Below are 21,830 nucleotides of genomic sequence, written 5' to 3'. Positions count from 1 at the left end.
TTGCCTGTTGTCAATCCTTGGTTTATTTTCTGGATTAAAAAAACCCCAAACACCTTCTTTTCTCCTTCCTAGAAACGTAATGATGTGCTCACAAAAAAGTAATGGAACTGAATAATAGAAAATCCACATAATGCATATTTTCAGTAAGCAATCATTACTTCTGAAATGGAGACTAAAAATGAGAGGGTGATGCAAGTCCCAAAGAAAAACGTACTCCTCCAGTGAGAGATTACCCTTGGAAATCTGACATCACCACAAAATAAGAATAATAATCAGAAGGCACTCAAAAAGGGACCAATTTATTTGACAGTTTTGGCTGTATTCTCATTGCCAAAGGAATTACTTGTAAGTGGCAGGTGGTGAAAGGCAGGGTGGAGCCCAGGGATGGTAATCACAACAGTAAGCAGATTTTAGTTCAAATGAGGAGCAAAATCACATTCCATATTAAATGATGAGAAGTCCGTTCTATGCTCAATAGGAATTATAGGTCCCCAATGGGCTGCTGCAATTGCCATGCACAAATAAAAAAAACAATGATACATCCAGAAGAGTTTCCAAGACTGGCTCTCAAGAGTTTTAAAGTTTTTTCAAATGACAGCACATAAAAACTATACACACAAGCCAGCAACGGAATACACCAAGGTAAAAATAATCAGAGGAAGGCAATTACATCACACTGTAGTTTTTGTTCCAAACCAGAACTAAAACCAACTGGGACTGAAAGACCATGATGATGAAATTATTCCAAATCTACGTTTATGGGTACTAGCCTATAACCATTTTTATAGAATATAAAGTTTTCACTTCCAATTGATTAAAAAGAGATCATAGGAGCAGTGCTGTATCACACACATGATTTCACAGTTGCTTAAACTAGAAGAAAAGACAAGGATGAGCTCATTAAAAGAACAGTCAGATTGGTTTTTGTCACTCACAGCCTTTAAGAGTATCTCTTAACCTTGCCATACCACAAATGACCCAGAACTGTTTCCCAGTTGACTATTATATGCTGAAGAACTTTTAAGCAAAATAAATACAAATCCAGGAAGGATGACATGTATTTTTATTAAATATTGCCTTGTCCATACAATACAAACCCTACACAAAGTAAATGGACTTCCATGCCCATGTGTCTATTATAAATGCGTGCATACAAATATGTCAGTATACACATCTATCATAGAAATATGAATTAAAATTTAGCTTCAGACTTTTAGAAGATACTCTTGATCAGTTCCTTGCACATTACTGAGTCAAATTTCTCTGGGCTTAAATCTTCAGCTTTCTGCCTAGTTTGACATTTACATGCGTTAATGGCCAGAACAGACAATTTCAATGAGATCCACTAGAGATCACCTAATCCGACTTTCTGTACAATACAGGCCAGAGACTTTCACCTAGCTACTCCTCTGATAGAGAAGAGACTTGTATTTAGGACACCTTCCAAAAAACCAAAAAATCTATGTCAGCATTTTGAACCCTATGCTTTGGGGGAGGGGATCCCATTTAACTGAAACAAATTTGATTGGATTTATGGATAATATTGATGCCAATCTTCAAGCTACATATGAAAATCAGGTTATCAAGAATAGGTGCACTTCAGTCCAACTACAACCCCATACAAGCACACACACACATGCAATGTATTTAGTTACCACTAAGAGGTTTTCAAAGTGGATGTCTCAGCCTCAACCTTGCCTTTATGATCACTTATTGCAAGGCTATATTAAATGAAATGCATATCTGATCCCATAATAGTATTTAGACTCTGAAAAATGTTCACGCTGCAGTTTTGTACTACATAAAGAAGTTCTCTAACTCATACACCACATGGGCCAATTTCAATGCTTCTGTCTTTTCACCTCTTAAAAATCTAAGCCTCCATATTCTGTTAGCAGCATGATACTTCAGGACTTTCTTCAGAAGAAAAGTTAAATTTGGCAATGGCTGGTTGGCTGAACGATTAAAAATTACTCTGTTTCAAAACGTGATTAAAGCCTACTAAGATCCAATGATTAAAACCTTGAAACACAGAGACTCTCCCACCCTGCCAAAAAAGCCTCACTGGCACTTGGGTACACAAGCAAGCAGTGGAGAAAGCAGACATATGGTCTAGTTTTGAATCAAAACCAGAGTGTGAGCTGCATGTTTATGCCCTTTTCTATTGAAATGTGTCACTGAAATAGTGTTATCATCCTTAATTTTGGGTGTCGTCATTTGAATATTTTATTAAAAAGCTCGTAACAGAATACCGCTGGGGAAATCATGTCTGTATTTTATAAAGATATAAATATCAGAGACACTGTGAAGAATACAGAGCCACAGGATACAAAAATCTTTACGAAGAAAAACCCCAAATCACTTTGAGTCGCTTCCACTCAACCCTATAATGCAGTTACAAAAATCCAGTAACTGAGGAAAAAGTTCCTTTCATGGCTACATTATCATTATCCAGGAAAAGAATTTCACTCAGAAATACACAAAATTCCTAAGCAGGCAGTGATAGCATATTTAGCACTAGGAAAAAGTTTTGTTTTTTCCAATATGCTACCAGAAACTAGATGACATATTTGGAAACTATATCAGAATCCTATCCACAAAAAAATGAAAGGGCATGCTGTTTGAAGAACACAGGGTGAAAAGATGTTTCAAGAATTTTCTCTTGGTTGCACTGGCCCTTCTTTACTGTCCTAATAATAATAGTGTACAAGTTGTGAGAAACTCTAACTGTTAAGCATGTTAAAAACCTGCTTCAGAAAGTAGAGATGATCATTTTGGGGGTACATGGCATTACAGGGAAGAATGGTAAAAGTGTATGAGAGAGAGGTGAACCCTTAATAGTAGATAGAGCCTAAAAGACGAAGAATTAGCACGGAGCAAGTAAAACAGGCACAGGGATTATCATCAGAGTATTTTAACACAAAAATAATTATATTTAAAGCTCTCTAAAAACTCCTAACAATCATCTTTTGTTTAAAATTTGGAGCTCCCCAGACTGTCACAAACTCTCTTTCCAGACAGCTTGGGGCAAGAGAGGCAAAACACAGCTACTAAAACTCCTCCTGTCTCATGCATATTTATGATCAACCTCAATGAGTGTCAAGGGATCATTTCAGCCATAACCCGCATGTATTCCACTTTTTCTTTCTTCCATCTGCTTCAGTTTTCAAGGAATAGGCATTTAGAAAACCAGTTTTCCCAAAATGCTATGAGTGCTCCAAATGCTGCTGTTGCAATACTTGGGTGATAAAACAAGAGGTGGGAAAGCATTAAGGAATGTCTGGGCAAGAAGCTACAGCCATGCAATGAGTGACAGCAATGCAGGAGTGTAATCCATTAACATAAGGTAGATGGATAAAGAGTTTATTTTTTGAAGTCCAGACCAGTGTTTAAGCACTGCCACAGACTCTGGAGAGGAATGCCTCCTTCTAAACTCACAGAAGAAAATACAAAAGGGAAAAGTAAAAAAGAAGAGAAAAGAAAAAAGAAGAAAAAACAACAACAACAAAAAAGCAAGAGACAAAACAAAAGAAGAAATGACAAAGAAAGAAGAAAATAGAAAGTAATCACATTACAGGCATTTATTTTTATTTAAGCACTAATTATCTACCTTGAATTCATAATATGCTAGCCCCCCCAAAAAAATACAAAAAAGCCCCAACATGCTGATAACTAACTACAGAAGCTTACAGTGGTCTTTATCAAGTTGCTGAAGGCTTTCTCTAGAATTGCATTCTCTACATGAGGTTTCTTTTGTTCCCCAAATAAATGTAACATACCTTGTAAAGCAAATGAACGGGGTTTCACTCCAACTGCACGCCCAGCAGGCTGGGCAAGAGTCCCACCTCCCGCCTCTGTGCTCACTGTGGGCATTCAGGTTGAGTTTTCTTCTCAGACTCCCATTACCCTACTAGGGCAGAAAATGGAAATTTCTTGCATTTAACCATTTCCAAATGTATCAGCTGGCATCATCTAATCAGGACAAGACATTCCAGGTCTTGCCTCTGGCTCCTGCATTAGCTCAACTCCTCCATTACTCCAAACCACAAAAGATAAGCAGCCACTACAGAATTAAGAAATGGGCTCCAATTCTACAAAAGAAAAGCACTTCCCTCATGATGTAAAAAGGAGACAAAACCTCTGTGGTAGGAGGTGAATGTCTGCCCCAGCCTCAAAGTCCCAGGAGGAGATGGGGCTCAGTTAAGGTTGAGACACACAGAAGCAGATACCCTGTGGCAGCACAAAAGGAAGCAAAATGCTGCAGCACATCTTTTTGAGTTCTTCATTCGGGTCCTCAGCTGCACACAGATCCCTTTTGATGTTAGGATTTCTTTCAAAGTTACGAACAATTACATATCCAGAAGAAATGTGAGACAATTAGTGAAGTTAATGGAATGGAGAAACAGAATAGCAAAACAATGACAAAGAAACACAAATATGGCAATGGTAGGAACTGCACATAATTTGGTATTTTTGTATTCAGCAATTTTCATTATACATGTCAAATACCACACTTAAAAATTGTTCAAGAAGCCATGAGACTGACCATGTCAGCCATACATGCAGTACAATCCAAGAATAGTTTGCACTCGGTGAACCTGGTGCTCTAGGCTTCCAGTTTGCAGGTAATTCCAAGCCAGAAATGAGATAATACTGCATTTTATAAGAACAGATCCAGAAGTCCTCACATTTGTATGTGAGGATGGAAAAAAATAATATTTTTTTTTTCCATTCCACAGCACCTTTTTATACCACAGACCTCGCTGCTGGGTCCATTCTGCAATGAGTAACTTCTACCATGTACGGCTGCATTTCTGACACTTTTCCCAAGGAGAGAAGCATGTTCTGCTTTTTCTGTCAGGTTTTTGAAAATTACTTTAAATAGATGTACACATTAACACAGATTTCTGTTAAGAAAATAAGATCAAAGAAGCATACTTTGCACTGATATAAAGTATAATTGTAAGAGCTCAAATCTCTCATGTGGAAAATACATAATTTCCCACCTTACACATGTGCCCTAAGAAACTTGTGTCCTTTAGTGTCACCCCTTATTCTTATTCTGGAGGATTTCATTATGTGAGAGGTAGATCACAGTCAACAGGAAAAAAAGCATTAGAGCTTAAGGTAGCTTTGAAACTCAAGCCCCATAGGTGAAGAACCATTAACACAAAAATGGAAATCTTAGTATTTAAAAAAACCAGAGAATAGAGAAAAATAGAGAATGCTCCACAACGTTTCAACAAGTCCTCCATAGTAATGCTTGAACCCTGAAAATATCATGGATATATTCATGTCTATGCATCTTGATTTATTCCTAGGCCTCTGCTCTACATAAGGACATAAACGCACCCAAAATTTCATAAAATCCCACCCTTGTGATAAATATCACTATAAAACCTCCCAGTGAATTAGTCTTTATCCTTAGACATACCTTTCAGGCTAGAAAGATGAGCTTTGCTACATCTCCAGCACAGACTTTTAAAGACCAAAGGGAGAAGCAGCTGGAAATATATGGGACCTTAAGGGAATACATCCTGCAATAAGCATCTTTTTTCATAACACCGACCCTCCCTCACAATCACCCACCTGAAACAGCTTTTTACAGTCTGACGCTAAAAAAAGAATGATGTCTTAGACAAGTTGTCCCAAGGACATTCATGGGTTTATGGAGAACTAAAAATCGACACGTTGAAACCAGCTGATAAACCAATACACAGTCAAGATGATAACAGTAAATGAAGTGTGCACAAAGAAGCACATATAATGTCGTTGTCATCATCATCATCATCATTATTATCATCATTATCTTGTATGTGTTAGGTAGCCCCTTCCACTGGAACTGAGTGGTACCAATGGTGAATTTTTTTAGTACCAGATCTGACACCAGTCCGCAGTGAAAAACAGAAGGCAGGGTTTGAGGCACCAGGCAGGTAATGAAAGCACTGACTGGTGACACACAGGTAGGGCTGGTGGCAGAGCCTCTGTATCTGCTAACCAAATCCATCAGCAGGTGGAACAGCTCTCGTCCTAAGCTATGCCTTCAAAGCTTTTTCTCCAGCATCCGTACACACAACTTACAACACTTTGCTGAGCTTCTTTGCTGTGCCACTCACACATACTCTGACATACATGATCCATAAATATAACCATGAAATAATTCTCTATTGAAAACAGCAATATATGCATTTCAACAGTGGATGCAGCTAGCTGTGATAAAGCAGGAAAGCTGTAATTCTGAAATGGGGAATTTCAATCCCCTTCGCCTCTTGTAGCCCTCAAGTAAATTCCCTGAAAATACATCAATGTTTCTGTGATTTCTTCTCTTTCTGGTTCTCCTTCATGATTAGTACGTGGACAGGAAAATGAAGTAAACTTAATTTTATAGTTTCTGACAAAAAAAAAAAAAAAAGGGAGGTGGGTGGGCGTGTGTGTGTGTGGATCTCAGCAATCCAGAGATAAATTATCCCTTTCAGTTCCTTCACTCAGCACACCTCTACAGCCTGCAAAACAAGACTGACCAAAGGGTCTCTGTGTAACCTTACTGTCTCGACTGGATTTGGTCCAGGTGCCTCTGGCCTTGGACAGGCTGGTCCAAAGGAGGGCCACAGCAAGCACACTGACTAGAGCTCAGGGATCAGCCAAGAGTGGAATTCACACTTGCTAATGGAGCTCCACAGAGCAACCTTCAAGGCCCCTTTTTTGTCTGTTAATGTGTTTACAAGTGAAGGTTACACTTTCTTTCTAGAAGCAGATAAAGTCAGCAAGTTACCTTTTAGAAATCTATGAAAATTCAGGTCCCAGAAACTACACTATATTTCCTTAAGATAGGGAAATAAGAAATCAAAAAAGTGTATTTTTATGTATTTGCTAGAAAACAAGAGGCCCTAAAGAATACGCTAATAATAAGCTAGGTCAATAAGTCAACAGAAATTGTGCCAGCTGAGCTAAGGACTATACTGGAATTCGAATGTCAGGTCCACTGCCCTGGCAAGACACAGGTGGTATCACTGTGATGAGTCCTGAAACTGAGCATGCTGTAGAGGAATGATCCCAAACAAACCAGAACAATTTTCATGAAAGGATTTCGACTCCACAGTCTTATGTAAGAAGTTGTCACCAACAGCCACTGAATGAACCATACGAAAGACACTAATTCTAAAGCCAAATATTTCCAATAACCAGAACACTGACAGGCGGTGGCTTTTGTTTCGAGCCCTGATCAGGCAGGAACCAAGGCATCAGACCATTACCTGTCAAAAGACTTGAGCGTTTCATGACATGAATGCCAACCATGAACTCCTTCAAAACTCAGTGATACATCATTTTAATTACTGACTGTATAGTGTGTCACAAGAGGGACAGAACCGCTGAAATCACTGAAGTTACTTCTTCATGGCAGCTTTCAAAACGCACAGTCTGATCACTAAAACATTAAACACTGGATACTGCACAAGCTTTCAAAGAGAACTCCATCTTTCTTGTACTACCAACAGTTATTCTGACGACTTATGATGAGCTAGATCTGCAGAAGGCTGGACACCGAAGTGGACTACAGCAGTCTCAGTTCTGTTTGATGGGATGTTTCTTTAGAGTACAAAGTTCTAGCAGGAACCTTTGCCTGAAAAAATGCAGATTCTGACAAATTTATTTAACTAATGTTTGGGAGTGGGGTGGGCTGTATGTATGATCCGCCTGAATACAAAACTTGGACTTAAAATTGAACTTCCCTCATCAAACAAAATTAACATTAATCTCTATTTATATTCCAAGGATACAGAATAAAATAAATAAATAAGCTAATTCCTCCCACAACAAAATAGGAAAAGAAACATTAAAACCTTTGGGTCCTTATCTGGTGTAGTTCTCATGGTTTCAGTCATGCTCAACTAATTCATTGTAACCCAGGATATGCAGCTAATACTTGTATGTTACAGAGATTTCATTTTAATTATAGAGGTGCTTTGAATTTATCATGAAACCAGAAAACATATGTTTAATAAACAGTAATAAACTGCTGCCAACACCTTTCTCTCAGGCTGCTCCCCGGTTTTCACTCCTCTTGGCTGCTTTCTGTTTTCTGCACATTATCCAGTTTTTCTACATCTGGTTACACTGCCCCATATGTTTGGAACAGCCTCCCTCCTCCCTGCCAAGCAACCTCCCTCCCTCCCATGAAATCCCTCTTTCTTTCAGCAGTCCCTTCAACAATAATCCTCACATTCCCCCTTGCCTAACAGTTGCACCGTGTCTCGTCATGCAGCTGGTTTTTTTATCTACCTTTAGGCCAGACCTTGCAAACATTTTCCCATGGTAAGAAAAAGAAATGTCCCAGTCCTTCTGATCGGTTTCACTAACCACAACAACAGGATGAGTTCAGAGAGAAAAAATATCTGTGTTTTAGTTATTAACATCTAAAAGGCAGTAATTTCATTCCTGTGCAACAGGAGCAAAGTAGGCGAACAGTCGGATGTCTGCTCCTCCTGGCAGCAGTGACGGGAGGATGCAGCACTGAAGATGGGAGAACAGGGCAGCTGCTGGGACATACCCTGGTACTGGCACGGGCACTGCCCGTTCGGCTGCGCCTGCTCCATCCGCCTCCATCACAGCTGGTCTTTTCCAACAGGGAGGTTGTATTAAAAAAAAAAAAAAAAAGAAAAATCCATACAAGAATATTTTAAATCTCTGAGGACGTATGTCCAAAATGTTATTACCAGAGGCTCTCACTCACCCTGAGTCCAAGTGCATTTTTTGAGGTCAATGAGCTAATTCACTGCTTGTAAAATGTGCTGTCACAGAACTGAACAGCACAAGGAACACCAGCTTCTCACTGTTACAGCATCTAAAAACTTCCTATCTGGCTATGGGAGAGAAAAAAAATGCACTTTACACGTATCCTCAGCATATTCTTTCCATGACTGCCCACACGTGTCACTGATGGATACTATACAGATAAAAATGGACCATGGGATACAGAACAAAACCCTCTATTCCAATTACGCAGCTATCTCTGAGCATACTTCAGCAATATTGCTTGAGCAAGGAAGCCACATTTCATGACTAGGAAAATCACTGTGACTCCATTTGTCCTCACCAGATTTTGTCACAGCTGAGAGAAATATCCTGATCAAAATGAGCTTCATCAAGGTTTGGGTGTGCCATCGATCTCATGTCTTATATTGCTGGATAAGGTCCTGGATGGCTTGTTTAACAGTACTTGCCAATAGGCGCTTCCCAGTTCTTCCTCTATTCCTGAGTAACAAAGAAGATGCACTGCCAAATGTCCTCCCACTGAGATCTCTAAGGCGAACCCAGCACCCTCCCCCAAGAAATAAAAAAAAAAAAAAAAAAACAGCAAGGATTTCAGTTTATAGCAAGGTTGCATATTTTCCTTGTCTTATATGCTTTGTTTTTACACAGACTCATAACCTAACTAGGAAACCACAGACTGCTGCATCTGTTGGTCTCAGTTATTATCCAAAATGTGCTGACTCTATATGAAAGTTATCCCATTGCATCATAGCACAAACAACGTGTGTCACGCCTGTAGCCGTGCCCAGGCGAGCCCTGCGCAGCATCCCTCGGCAGCCAGGCTGGGGAAGGACCAGCTGGTGCCACCAGGCAGCCACTGGGACCCGTCGGCTTGGCCCCACATCAGCCACAGCAATTACACAAAGGTAAAAGCTATCGATGGCAAACATTTGCATCCTTGCCTCATCTCACCATCTGCTTCTGCTGCTGCTCACTTGAAAATTAATACGGTAGTTGCTTGAATCAGAAGCTAATGCTACATCTGTCTTCCTTAGCGTTACATATAATTATTAGACTATGCATGCAACCCTTTTGGCAACTCAAATGGGGTGACAGTGGTCTCTAATCTGACGGGATCTGTCCTCGATCAAGAGAGACCAAACAAAATGCTTCATTTGCAATTGCAGACCCTGAAACAAATTGGACTGCATCTTCCACCTCCTAGTCTGTGCTCCCTCACTCTCCCTCCTCTTTCTTCCCCCATACACTTTCATCAAAGCTAAAAAGTAAATTAGTAAAGTGTGAATCCTTTTCAAAGAACATAAAAAGGTCTTTCACAAGCAAATGTACAGAAAACTCAGGGCCTGTCTTGCTTGAATAAATTACATCTCCTAGCTCAATTTCTAGGGTCTCTTTCCCAATTATGGACATTAAGGGAACAAATTGCATTTTATCATCTCGATCGTTTACTCCTAACAGTTTCCTACTTGCATCTGATTTGCACTGCATGAAGAAAAGCAGAAACGTGAGAAGAATCAAGTATATAGTCCCATTAAGTCCTTGAGGTTGGCATACTCTATACAAACCTTAATTTTGTGGCCTTTAATCCAGACAAAGTCTCAAAGAGGTATTCCTTATATATAAATTGCAACATACTGGTTTTAGAGAAGGACTAATTTCACAGGCTTCGGGGGAAAACCTCTGAGACAGAAATCTGTTCTCTTCTTTCCCATGTAAAACATGCTGGAAACTGCTTACTAGGAACATTATCAAACTGAATATTTTTAAAAGCCTCCCAGTAAAAAAGATTTTACCCTACATGTACTTTTCATCATTAGAGTCAGAAGTTATTTATAAAAAGAAAGAAAGCAGTCAAATCCACTTTGATAGTTTTTAGGGGAATTCTAGAGAAATCTATATATTCAAAAACACCCTTCCCTCCTATTCAAAGCAGTTTGATAATGCAGTGAAGAAACTTCTAACAAGAAAGTTTTCAACCATTTTTTTCATAAACTATAGTTTGAGCACCGTATTTAAAGTGAATGAGCTGTGAAAACTAAAAAAAAATAAAATAAAAAAGGACAAATTGCTCTATCATGTCCTCGTCCTTTCCAGTGAGCCTTTCCAGAGGCTCACCACATATATACACATTAGCAATAAAATAATGCAAGATGGCCTCCTTTGCCTCTCCTAGCAGCAAGACAACAATCAGCAAAGGCAGAAATGGCCAGTGTAAAAATGGAAACTATTTAAATAAGTCTTTGCTTTGGAGCATTTGAGAATGGCAAAAAGGTGCTTCAAAAAGGGCAGGCTGTCCTCTGAATAGGAAGGAGCATGAGAAAAAAAAATGAGAGATGGGTCATTCAAAGTCCATGAACCTTAACAGTATTCCTTGAAGAAAAATAAAAAGGTTTATCTCAGTTAAATAGTTTCTTTACAGGAAAGATGCAAACATGCACTTGTAAAGAGATTTCTTCTCTTCTACGCTGCTTTAAACTGTTTTTCCATGATGAAACTTTTTTGCCCCCATTTTTTCTTAAGAGACATAAAAAGAAAGGCAAATCAGCTTATGCTTTCTTTTCATTCCAGATGGCAAACTTATGAAAATTTACTAATAGCCAAATCAAGATCTTAATTATGATGAAGGCAGGGGTTCTAAAAAAAAACTTTGTAATTTTTGAAGTGAGAAAAGAAGGACAGCAAGTATCATCATGCAACTTTTAGAAAGTAATTTAAATTCTCAAGGCACTGTAGACCCATTAACTATTCATTTTCCTACCACCCTTTTGGATTACAGAGTAGCACTCTCTCTGGTTTATAGATGGGAAACTGGGGCAGGCTTAGAACCACAAAGACCTTCACAGAGCATAACTCAGTGTTGGCACCAAAAGGAGCAGCCATACGTACCCTTCCCGAACCCAGGCTGTACTTTCTGTCTCTTCGCTGGGCTGGCACAAGTGCACGTGCAGCCACAGCATGGACCAGAGCAGGGCACGGATACAGCTTTTAGGTGCAATACCTAGTTATGCTAGAGTAACGTTATGGTGGAACACCACCGTAGATCTATCGTCCCAAATTCAGGCTGTTTAGAAATCCCTTCTATACTAGGATCAGGCAACAGTAGGGGACATCAGTATGAAAGTATCTGGTTGTCCTCTGTGTCCCATTTCCTGACAAATCACAGAAAGGATCCATTGAGGATTGGTGTCCCATCCACACTGCAAGCTGCAGCAGTTCTGTGCACATTCTAAAGCAGGAATACCTGGTATTTCCCTCCTGGGAAGGCCAGCAAAAGATGGGGAAAATTGCGTGTTCTGCAGTTCTCTAAATCCACAAATTTGGTGTCAACATCATTTCTGTGCTCTAACTCCAAGCAGCCCAAATATATCCAAGTTGAATGTGTAACACTGAATGCTGAGGCAAAATCTCAGATCCAAATAGCATTTGTCTAACAATTCCCATTAATGGCAAAGTTCTCCCAATGTCAACAGCTGCTGAGATAATCTAACCCTTAGCACATCTGCAAATCCAAATCAAGCTGTGGCCCTCTCCAGATAATGTGACTAATTTTAGCCTTTTTTGACAGTGTTGTCTATTTTTGTCTTTGGCTTTTGCAATTAAAATGTAGATCTAAATCATGTGACCTGGATGCAGTGGAAAGTCCTTAAGGACTTTCTGAAGAAGAGCCAAGTTTTCCTTAAACCTTAAAAAAGCCCAAATGCCAGTACGGTAAATGATCAGATATTTGCAGTGCAGAATCAGAAAAAAAATATTTCAAAGAACACAGAATTTACTATTAAGCTATTAAAAACTTCAATAGTATTTAATTTTATGAATAAATTTCAACACCATTTTTCAGGTTTCCCTGCTGTTGCTGGGCTGTCCCAGGGCCACAGCCCTGTGACTGGGGGCAGACCCCGCCGGCAGGAGCTGCCCCTGCCCATGCTGCAGCATAGCTAGTCTAGATGTGCAGATGCTAATAAATAATAGTGACAAAGATGATGATGGGAGAACCATGTAAGCATTCATGATTTTTGAGCTTCCAGCCTCTCCTCAATCTAGAATGCCAAACCGCCTCAGATGGCTGGCAAGAAGTCAGAGGCTGACAGCCATCCTGGCAGGGCTCTCAGCCCCTGGGCCCCTCACCTAATTAGCCCGACACGGAGCAGAAGGATGCTGTGCCGCTGCCAAACTGGGAGGTGCGGGCTCAGAGGGACACCAGAGTCCAGCATAAGATGCTTCACACCGAGCCCAAGTAATCTGGCCTGGGAGGACACTCACGGGTCAGGATGGGCCCCCACATCTACATTCCTGGCTTGCACTAGCCCTCAGGCAAACAGCTTACCTAAATCCAAGAGTAGTGAGGAAGAGGATTGGATTTCTAGCCAAGGCAGAGATTATTTGTAGCACAGATTAATTAAAACTACTCAGATTTCACTTTTTACCCTCCCATACTGCAAAAGAATAAACGCTTCAGAATAAAAATGCTCAGACATGCCAATACATCTCTCCCACCAGTGCCACCGAGTGATGGCTGCACGTGCCAGGGCGCAGCCTGGCCATATGCCACTAGCACAGTTCTCTGGCACCATCACACCGACAAAAATTATTTCACAGGCTAAAGAGAAACTGCATCCCACTGTATCAGCTTAGCCTACAAGTCTGAAACAAGAAGAACATGGAGAAGTAAAACGAGAGGTGAAAACTGTCATCGTATTCAAGCAAACCACATGCACAACTCTGAAATGTTCATTATAAAATTCCAAGCGATGGTCTCAGTTCTGTGGCACAGTGAGACTATATTTTTAAACAATGAAAGAGCAAGGGTGGAAGGGGGCTTGGAATAAAAGTCAGCAGGTATGATTATTATTTGGAAAATTCTTAAGCACTTATTCTTCAGTGCACTGCATGAATATTCATTAAGCCTCCCAGCTTAGGAGGTTTCAGGTTGGAGTGTTGATATCTTCCCTTTATGGAAGAAAAAACAAGGCATAGAAGCCCAGCTTCAGACAGCTATGCGGAACTTGAGGACTGTAGTTTCTCCACAGCCTCACCAAGTCCTTTCCCAATTAACTTTCTTTAAGGTAAAAAGAGCAGCAACTAAGTGGCTCTGGAGAAAAGTCATTGCCTAAGACCACGACAAAAATAAATGGCAAAGCCAGAGATGAATTCTGAGCTCTGAAAACTCAGTCCAGTATCCTGGTCCTTTGGGAACACTACTTAAGTGTAGCAAATCATGAGCTAATAATATCACTCTTTCCAGCTCTGGTAGCAGTTTCCCGAAGCCTGCTCTGTGAGGCCACAGTTCAATGATCCATGCAGCTGATCAATGGAGCAGTGCTGTCAGCAGAGCTTTGACTTAAAAGCTAAAAGGAATGGGTTCATTGAGCTTTTGACATAAATTTTAGGTTCAGCAACAGCGCCTCAAAAACACTGCTCTTTGGCAATTGGCACAGTCAGATGGCATTTTTCAGAAAATACTTTGTTTGGAAAGTAACAGTTCATCAGGGAGTGTCTTGCAAGCCCCATATATACTGATGTGCAGCTGAGAAGAACCACAGCAAACTCCTCCCAAAATATAAGTTAGAGCAGGGTGCCTATTTAAGTGTAAATTAGAGAATCCGCATCCTTCAGTCAAATACTGGGGCAAACAGTTTTGCTTCAAGAAGTTTCAATAACACCTCAAAAACCTACTTGGAGAAGAAACAACCCTGGCTGCAAAGTCAGCGTGGAAAGCCTATGAAGTAGTCAAAGGATATGCTGTGCCCCAACACCTTTGCTCCCCAAAAAGTAGCAGCCTAAAAGGAAGATACTAGAGGACTCAGTAGACCTACTTCTAGGTCTTCATAGACAGTGAGACGCACTGAAGCAACTGAGATCTCCTCTCTGTCCTCCGGGTTCCCCATCATTGGAGATAAAGGTAATAATTCTAATCCCTTTTGTTTTGAGCCTTGATATCCACTAATGACACTGTGTTAGAGTTAGAGAACACTACATCATGTTTTTTAAAACACACGTATGAAAGCAGCACAAGAATTCTTGCATATGCCATCTAACAGTTTAATGGTTTTGCAACCATACAAATCTGAAAGTATGACAAGAAAAAAAAAGTGCTGCAAGAGTAGCTAACCAGAGTATGATCCCAAAGGTCTGCCAGCAAGCAACCTAACAAGTCTTATTTGTTCAGTTGTTTCTAACTTTCGCTGCAGTAGAAGAAAAGAAGTTGCAATTTATCCTAATTAGGATATAATTAGGAATATATCCTAAATATATTCCTTTGAGTAAAGGACACAGGAAGGGTCATTGGTACCTTGGCAGGGTTTAATCTTCTAGGTGGTCTAAAGTAATGGTGAAGTTTTCCCAAATGAACAAATAAACATAGCTCTTCAAGCCTTTCCCACTTAAAAGTAAATAATACGAAGCTAAGTAACATAAGAACTTTAAGGAGAGTAAAAACAAAGCGAAGAAAAGATTGAGGCAATACAGATGGTAGAAACCTGAAAAACGTTAAGTTGGAGGAGGGGAAAATTGGGAAGAAGATTTTAGGAAGGAGCTCTGAAAAGCTACTCTCTACACCACATTTTCATACAGGGTGCCTTAACTGTGGGCTTGCCTGATGCTGCTGGGAAAGGCCACTGCCATCATTCACTGACAAGCTGACGCAGAAACCAAGAAATGCCCACTCCCACCAGCTCTGCTGGGCTGCATGCTCCCCCGCTGTTCCCTCCTGCTCTTCCCCAGCATGGCCCACTTGGAGGAAAGAGAACCATATCACTTCTTAGTGACAACCCAGCAACTCCCGTGGTGCCCTATAGCACCTCCCCAGTCTCCTTCTGTCCCTCCCATCTTGATTCCACACTCCTTCCTGTGTGACAAAAAGGAAGACTGAGTAAACACACCTTCTCCATACACCATGACCAGCAACAGAACAGGGAATGTATAAACAGTGGGACAGAAACAACATTGATTCTTATAATGCTACATGCTGCTCACAGAACCCATGTATAGATGGTTAAAATGCTTAAAACATCAGGCAGACTGGCTTCAGAGAAAACGAAAAAACATAATCTATGTCTTAGGAAAGGAAAAAAGTGTAAAGATAATGATATAAAAGAGGACACTGGGATTCTATTACTCCTTTCAATATTTAAACAGCAAAAAAGTGGCAAAACTGAAAGACAACAAACAGATAAAAGGAAATTATACAAAATTGTCATGTGAAAAGTATGAATATAAAATATCAGCAAGGATGCAAAGAATATTTTTTTTTGCTACTAACTCTGGATCACCGGGTAGGTCAAAGACCAAAAAGGGTTATCAGTTTCTCAGGGGTTAAGAAGAAACTCCCCAGAAGGACCAGTTATGCCAAGATCACCAAACAGATGGGGTGAGGCATCCTCTTTTTGTGCTTTTGATAGATGAGGGGGATCCCTGGCAACAGATAGGGCAGATAGGAGGAAAGTGTTGCGTTTGCATTGGGAGCATTGTAGCAATATTTGATTCCATCATCACTAATTGTCCCTATTGCTGCCCCTACACTTGGAGCACGCCCTGGCACCAGTGAATCAGCAAAGAACACAAGGAGGAAGCTCACTGCAAAGAACAGCCTGGGTCATAGCTCATTTATTATTTTGTGTTTCACTTAATTCTATGAAATTATTTTCTGATTTGTAGATTTTTTCCAAAGGCATTGCCTCTTTGTGTTTTCTTGTAGATTCTGCACCTCTTAACAAGCCTCTTCACTGCCTTCTGGCTTGGGATAGACTGCAGCCTTATCTCTCTTTGTGAAACTTTATTTATTCTCTTTGCAAAATCTTATTTATTGTTGGACACTGGTAGTGAGATCAGCCTCCTCAGAACACAAGTGTGGACACAGTCCAAACCCCCGCAGAGTTTACAATCCAAACATTCACTCAGCAGAAAATCCTCGTTAGCTCCGTTTCATCCCTGTCTCTCACCCACTATTTATTTTGGCATTGTAAAAGAATATGCTGTGTTCCTGAAAACAGAAGTCTCCTCTATAGTGGGATTTAGGTACATGAAAGCAGGTAAAGTGTAATTTGACAAACATTTACATAGTGGCCTGGTTGGAGTGCAGCTGTTCAGCTATGCTCTTCACAAAAAAGAGATGCAGAACCATGTGTGATAGCCACCAGCTTCACCAGGGCAGCAACAGGGATTGAAGAAAAGGAACCCCATCCCAGAAACAGTTTCCCAGTTTGTAACCACATTCCTGTTAACTGAGCAGCTGTGAGACTCTACAGTGAAAGACAGTTGTATATAAGCACACCCATATGAGATCACTGCCAATGCATCTTTAGCAGCTTCAGAATCACTTTAGCTCAACCTCACATCGCACTCTGATGGAAGTACAACTTGGTGCACTAGAAGGACAAGACTACGAAGGGTTACATGACTATTTTCTCTGTGGGAATTCATGCTGTGATGAGAAGCAGGTAATCTGCACTTCCTCAACCATCCTCTTTGCTCCTCAAGAGTATGAGAAGCAGCCACTCCAAGAGGAACAATCTGCAGCATGCCCAGCATAAAAGGCAGGATCATGCCAGGTGGTAAGAGGCCCCCTCCGAGAAACAAAGACCTGTTCAGAATTCTTTTATCGGGACAAAATATAAGGCCCCACCAAGCTGAGGTACTGAGAAAGTCAGAAGGCTTCCTCATTTATAGCCAGTGCTCCAGAGCCGTTTCTTCATGCCTTCAAGGCACAAGAACGTTTTATTTCACCTCAGAATCATACAGTATTAAATGTTAGAAATAGATGCTCTGGAAACTTACCATGTAGGTTACCAGCAAATATCCACTTCTTGGAAGCCCTGTGTCTTTGGAGAGGTCTTTTATTTAGTTTTTTTTAAAAAAAAGAAAATATTTTTTTACTAAATAAACATCTACACATTATTACTCACATCCAGAAGGAAGTGTGACTTTTCAGGAAAAATGAACTTTCTGCTCAGGCAGTTTCCAATAAAAGCCCAGAAGAATGAGTATGCTACGAGTCAGATTCATTAGAAGTAAATTAAAATCGTCTGTCATAAGAAACTCTTTTTTTCCTCCTCTAAACTTTTGTTCTGAAGCAGAAATTTATTTCAATTGTACTTCAAAACAAAATAAATAAAAGATTGTTACTTGCACTACCTCCCTAATTGTAGTGTTTATAATGAACAGGAATTATTTATTTTTGGAGGGTAAAAAATGAACATTCTAGTATTGGTTTTGGCTGTTTTGTGCCTTTTTAACAGCAATGCATATCATTCTTTTTGAATGCCTATTAATTTTTGGCATTACAATACTTTTAGGTAATTTTGTAACTAGAACGATACTGAAGCTTGTGTCTTTACATCATTATTTTATATGTCTTTTTAAAAACTAATCTCACTGATTAATTTTTAAATTCCCCAAAAGTTTAAAGTTTTCAGCACTTCTAAGAACTGGCCCCTAATATCAGTTAAAATATCATTATACTTTAACCTGTTTGGAAACCAGAGCCTCTCCACTCAATCATAAATGTTACAGCTGAAGTCTGACCTAAGTAATCTGTCAAATGCTGTGCAGGAGCTGGTGCCAGTTAGAGTGATCATCTAATTCTCTCCGTTCCCAGAGCTGGACTTTATCCAGGGGACAATTTTTTTCTTTGGGTTGTATCTTTTTTTAAGCTAATTTGTGGCATTTGGCTTTTGGCTTGGAACATTTTCTAAATAAAATAAAAACATTAATTTGGACATAGTATGAGTGCCAATACCATACTACACTACTTCTATATGGTTTAATATGAAAATAAAAATCCCCACTACATCAAAGAGACAATTATAATAAAAGATGCAGCCCTAAAGAGCCTTCGCTTTCAGGCATGTAGGAAATGTCTGAAAGACTTGCAGAACCTATAGCAAACCTAGAAGTTACCTTGAATCATCCTCCTGCGGCACATCTAGCTAGAAATGCAACTCCTTGTTGTTCCTGCTCCAGTGTGACCGTGGGCTGCTGGGAACGGATGGAGCTCCTCTGCCCCCCACTTTTTTGCTGTGGGTTTCTGGCTTTTCCCTGCATCAAGGACTAGACTGAGCAGTTGCAGAGTGCCTCAATTCAGTGCAAAATGAAGGATTCCTTTCCCTTGAGTAAGAGCCATCTCCCCCTACAGCTGCAGAACTGTTAGATCTGGTGCATCCATCACAAATCCTACCAAGTCAATGGTAAAGTAATCCAGTCAGGTGCTGTAACCTTCAGGGCTGCTGACTTTAATTTTACAATGACTCTGCAGCTACTCAATTTCCCAACTGCTTTTTGTTCGCTTGCTAACATCTTACTCTGACATTGAGAATGCAATCTTTCGGCAGTCGGGTTTAATCACAAAACCCACTTAGAGTTAAAAAGTGCATTCCTCCAATATTTGTTCAGTTGTACTGCCCTGAATTTCATTAGATAATGAAGAGGGCAGTTAAATTCTGTGCCAGCAGCAGTTCAGCAGGTCACGCTTACTTTGAGAGAATGTTTTGCTAACACGGAGATAGAGAAAATTAGGAGGTGTCTTCACGGAACTGATTTCTAATTTTTTACTAAATATTTCCTGCTGGCAGTTTTATATTATGCCACCGTCTCTTGGAAACTGCAGGCCTGATCCTGGTACAGGCTGCATCTCCTGAGGCACAAAACAACCCTGCCAGGGTCTGAGCCCCCCTCCTACAGACCCTGAGCACTTGCTGCATGTGTGTCCATAAACCTATGTCAAAGCCATGCCTTGAAAACACCCTTCCCACCACAGGGCCAGGGCTTGCTTTTTTAATAGTGCTGCTGTAGTACTTGAGGAAGAAGGAAACAAAGAAGAAGAAAAAAAAAAAGGTTTCTATAAGTGGAAAACAGTTTCAAATTAGACACAGCAAAAACCTGACATGTTTTGGGGGAGAACTGCTGGAGGGTGGATGGCAGCTGGGGAGCCTTCTACTCTGTTTGCTCTTACAAGGTACTAAGGAAAATATTCCAGTTACATGCATAATTGTCTGAATTCACGGGATTAATCACTTGCTTCAGCACATGCTTCTTCTGGCCTTCCATCCAAGGCATCCTTCCATCCAAGTGCAGCAGGACACATACCGACAGAGCTTCCTTCCTATTCTTTCCTGTTATCACCCTGCTCCCCCTCAGGACACTAATGCACCAAATACATCAGCACAGTACTCACATCTTAAGCAAATCCATCACATCTATACTTCTCCCCCTCCCTGGGAGTAGGAAGTGCTGGCCCAGAGAGTCTAAGGCCATCAGATGTTGCCTAGAGTTGGAGCCAGGCAAAACTCCCCATCCTCCCCTCCCCATCCCAGGACTAAACTGACCTGGGCTACATGGACTCCCTCTCACTCAAAGTCCAGGAAAAGGGTGAAGCTGGGGACCTGGAACCTTTCTCTGCTGCCCCAGCACTGCTCCTGCGCAGTCAAGGTAGGAGGCAGTGCCTGATGCCACAGGTTTTCCCTGTCTCTGGTCTTTGTGGTGGAAAACTGCTGCAAGACTCCTTCACTTGGTTCACTCTTCCCATCCCATGCCACTGCCTGTCCTCCGCTTAATGCACTCTACATCACTGCTATTATACCATATCTGTATGGTCTAATTCTCTATAAGTTGAATGAAAGACACATCCAATTTCTAAATCAATTTTGCCTCTACCATCTATGGTTGTAAAAGATCTCATCCTGTCAGTTGGTCTAAACTTCAGAAGACATTTAATTCTACATTTTTGCAACCAAATGCCAGTGATAGGCTGTGAATTACACCAGAGATCTTTCTGCAGAAGGCTCAAGTCCTCAGAACAAGCCTTCTGATGAAGAGCCGCAAGCCTCAGTAACATTTGCTGACAGCTATAGCATATTGACAAAACTTTTATTACATTCATTACACCCATACCCCAAAAAAATGCAAATGGGGTTACATTAGCTGAGGTTTTATTATAGCTAAGAAAATAGCACCACCACTTGCAGGACTGGATGCTCAGGTTGGTTTTTCCACGTATAATCTTATCTGCCCCTAGTATTTATTTTAGTGTTACGACAGAGTCAGTTCTTACATCCTTTCCATTCTGGATCAAGGTTACATTCATCTCAAGGTTTCATTTAGACACTGTAATTATAGTGACGAGTGTTCTACTGTATCTGAAATACACCTCAGTTGTCAAAAAAGAAATCCTCTTTCTAAAAGCCCAGCAGATATAGAATGACAACGTAACGGAAAAGTCCAGAGGATGCTCCTCTAACAGACCTCAAACATGGTACAGAGAAGAAATAGTCTAGGTAGCAAATTATTCACATCCTAGGAAGATGCATTATTTTGTTATTTATGTACTTAATTACACCCACTAGAAATAAATTTTCTGCACCAGCTGCAGCAAAAGCCTTTTACTACAGATGCCTATCAACAACTGGATGAGACTTTCAGCTCATTTCACACTAGCTAGAAAGAGCCTCAGCCATATTAATGACTTTGAGGTTGGCTGCATTTCAACTAATAACCTAAAGATGAATGATCCTACATATCCAGTTACTGAGTCCCTTCAAATGGACGCTAACTGGATACTCATGTTTGTATTCAGAGAGAAACAAAGGAAAAAAATCATAGCCAGGCTGGCAGAAACCATTTATTTGGCAATTGTCCAAACTACATAGTAGATTTACTGGTTTAAAGATTAGAATTGCCATGAACTCAAACACAAATAAAATTGCAATCTTATTCCAAATTTCTACTATCATCTTTCAAATGACATGCCTGACTCAATTTTCAAACCTTAAAAGTCCAGGAAAGTCTTGGTGGCCGATCAAAAAGATATTCAGTAAAAGCAAGTTGTAATAGAGGATAATAATCATAACAGTGATGACTGTGTGGTCCAGCTTTCCTTTCTTGTTCTTTAGTATCTACTGAAAAAGTACACAAGTTCACATTCACATCTGTTTTGATACAAGTAAATAATTTAGGTGTAAACTGCTTTAATAGAAAAAGCAGCATTTGGTAGATATGAATTGCAACAATTAGAGACTGTAGAGATTGTTTGTGATGTGAGTGCTAGTTAAAATAACTGCAGATTATAT

At 40.2% G+C, this 21,830-nt stretch overlaps 1 protein-coding gene across 6 annotated transcripts in view; it reads right to left on the bottom strand.

Moving 5' to 3' along the window:
• The window catches only part of AFAP1 (actin filament associated protein 1), a 121,540-nt gene that overhangs the window by 72,080 nt on the left and 27,630 nt on the right, over nt 1-21,830 (bottom strand). The window contains exon 1 of one of the 6 annotated variants that reach the window (XM_055718162.1): nt 3,780-3,887. The exons of 2 other annotated variants lie outside the window; for them this stretch is intronic. In XM_055718162.1, the coding sequence (XP_055574137.1) occupies nt 3,780-3,873 (94 nt within the window). In that variant the 5' untranslated portion in view covers nt 3,874-3,887. Of the gene's footprint in view, nt 1-3,779; nt 3,888-21,830 lie in introns of those variants that run through there. 3 more of the 6 variants (XM_005433141.3, XM_055718182.1, XM_005433142.3) reach the window with 3 other exon arrangements.

The sequence above is a fragment of the Falco cherrug genome, chromosome 1, assembly GCF_023634085.1.
Source record: "Falco cherrug isolate bFalChe1 chromosome 1, bFalChe1.pri, whole genome shotgun sequence".
Lineage (NCBI taxonomy): Eukaryota > Metazoa > Chordata > Aves > Falconiformes > Falconidae > Falco > Falco cherrug.
Note: the sequence above shows the minus strand (reverse complement) of the source record. Positions and strands in the feature narration are given on the sequence as shown.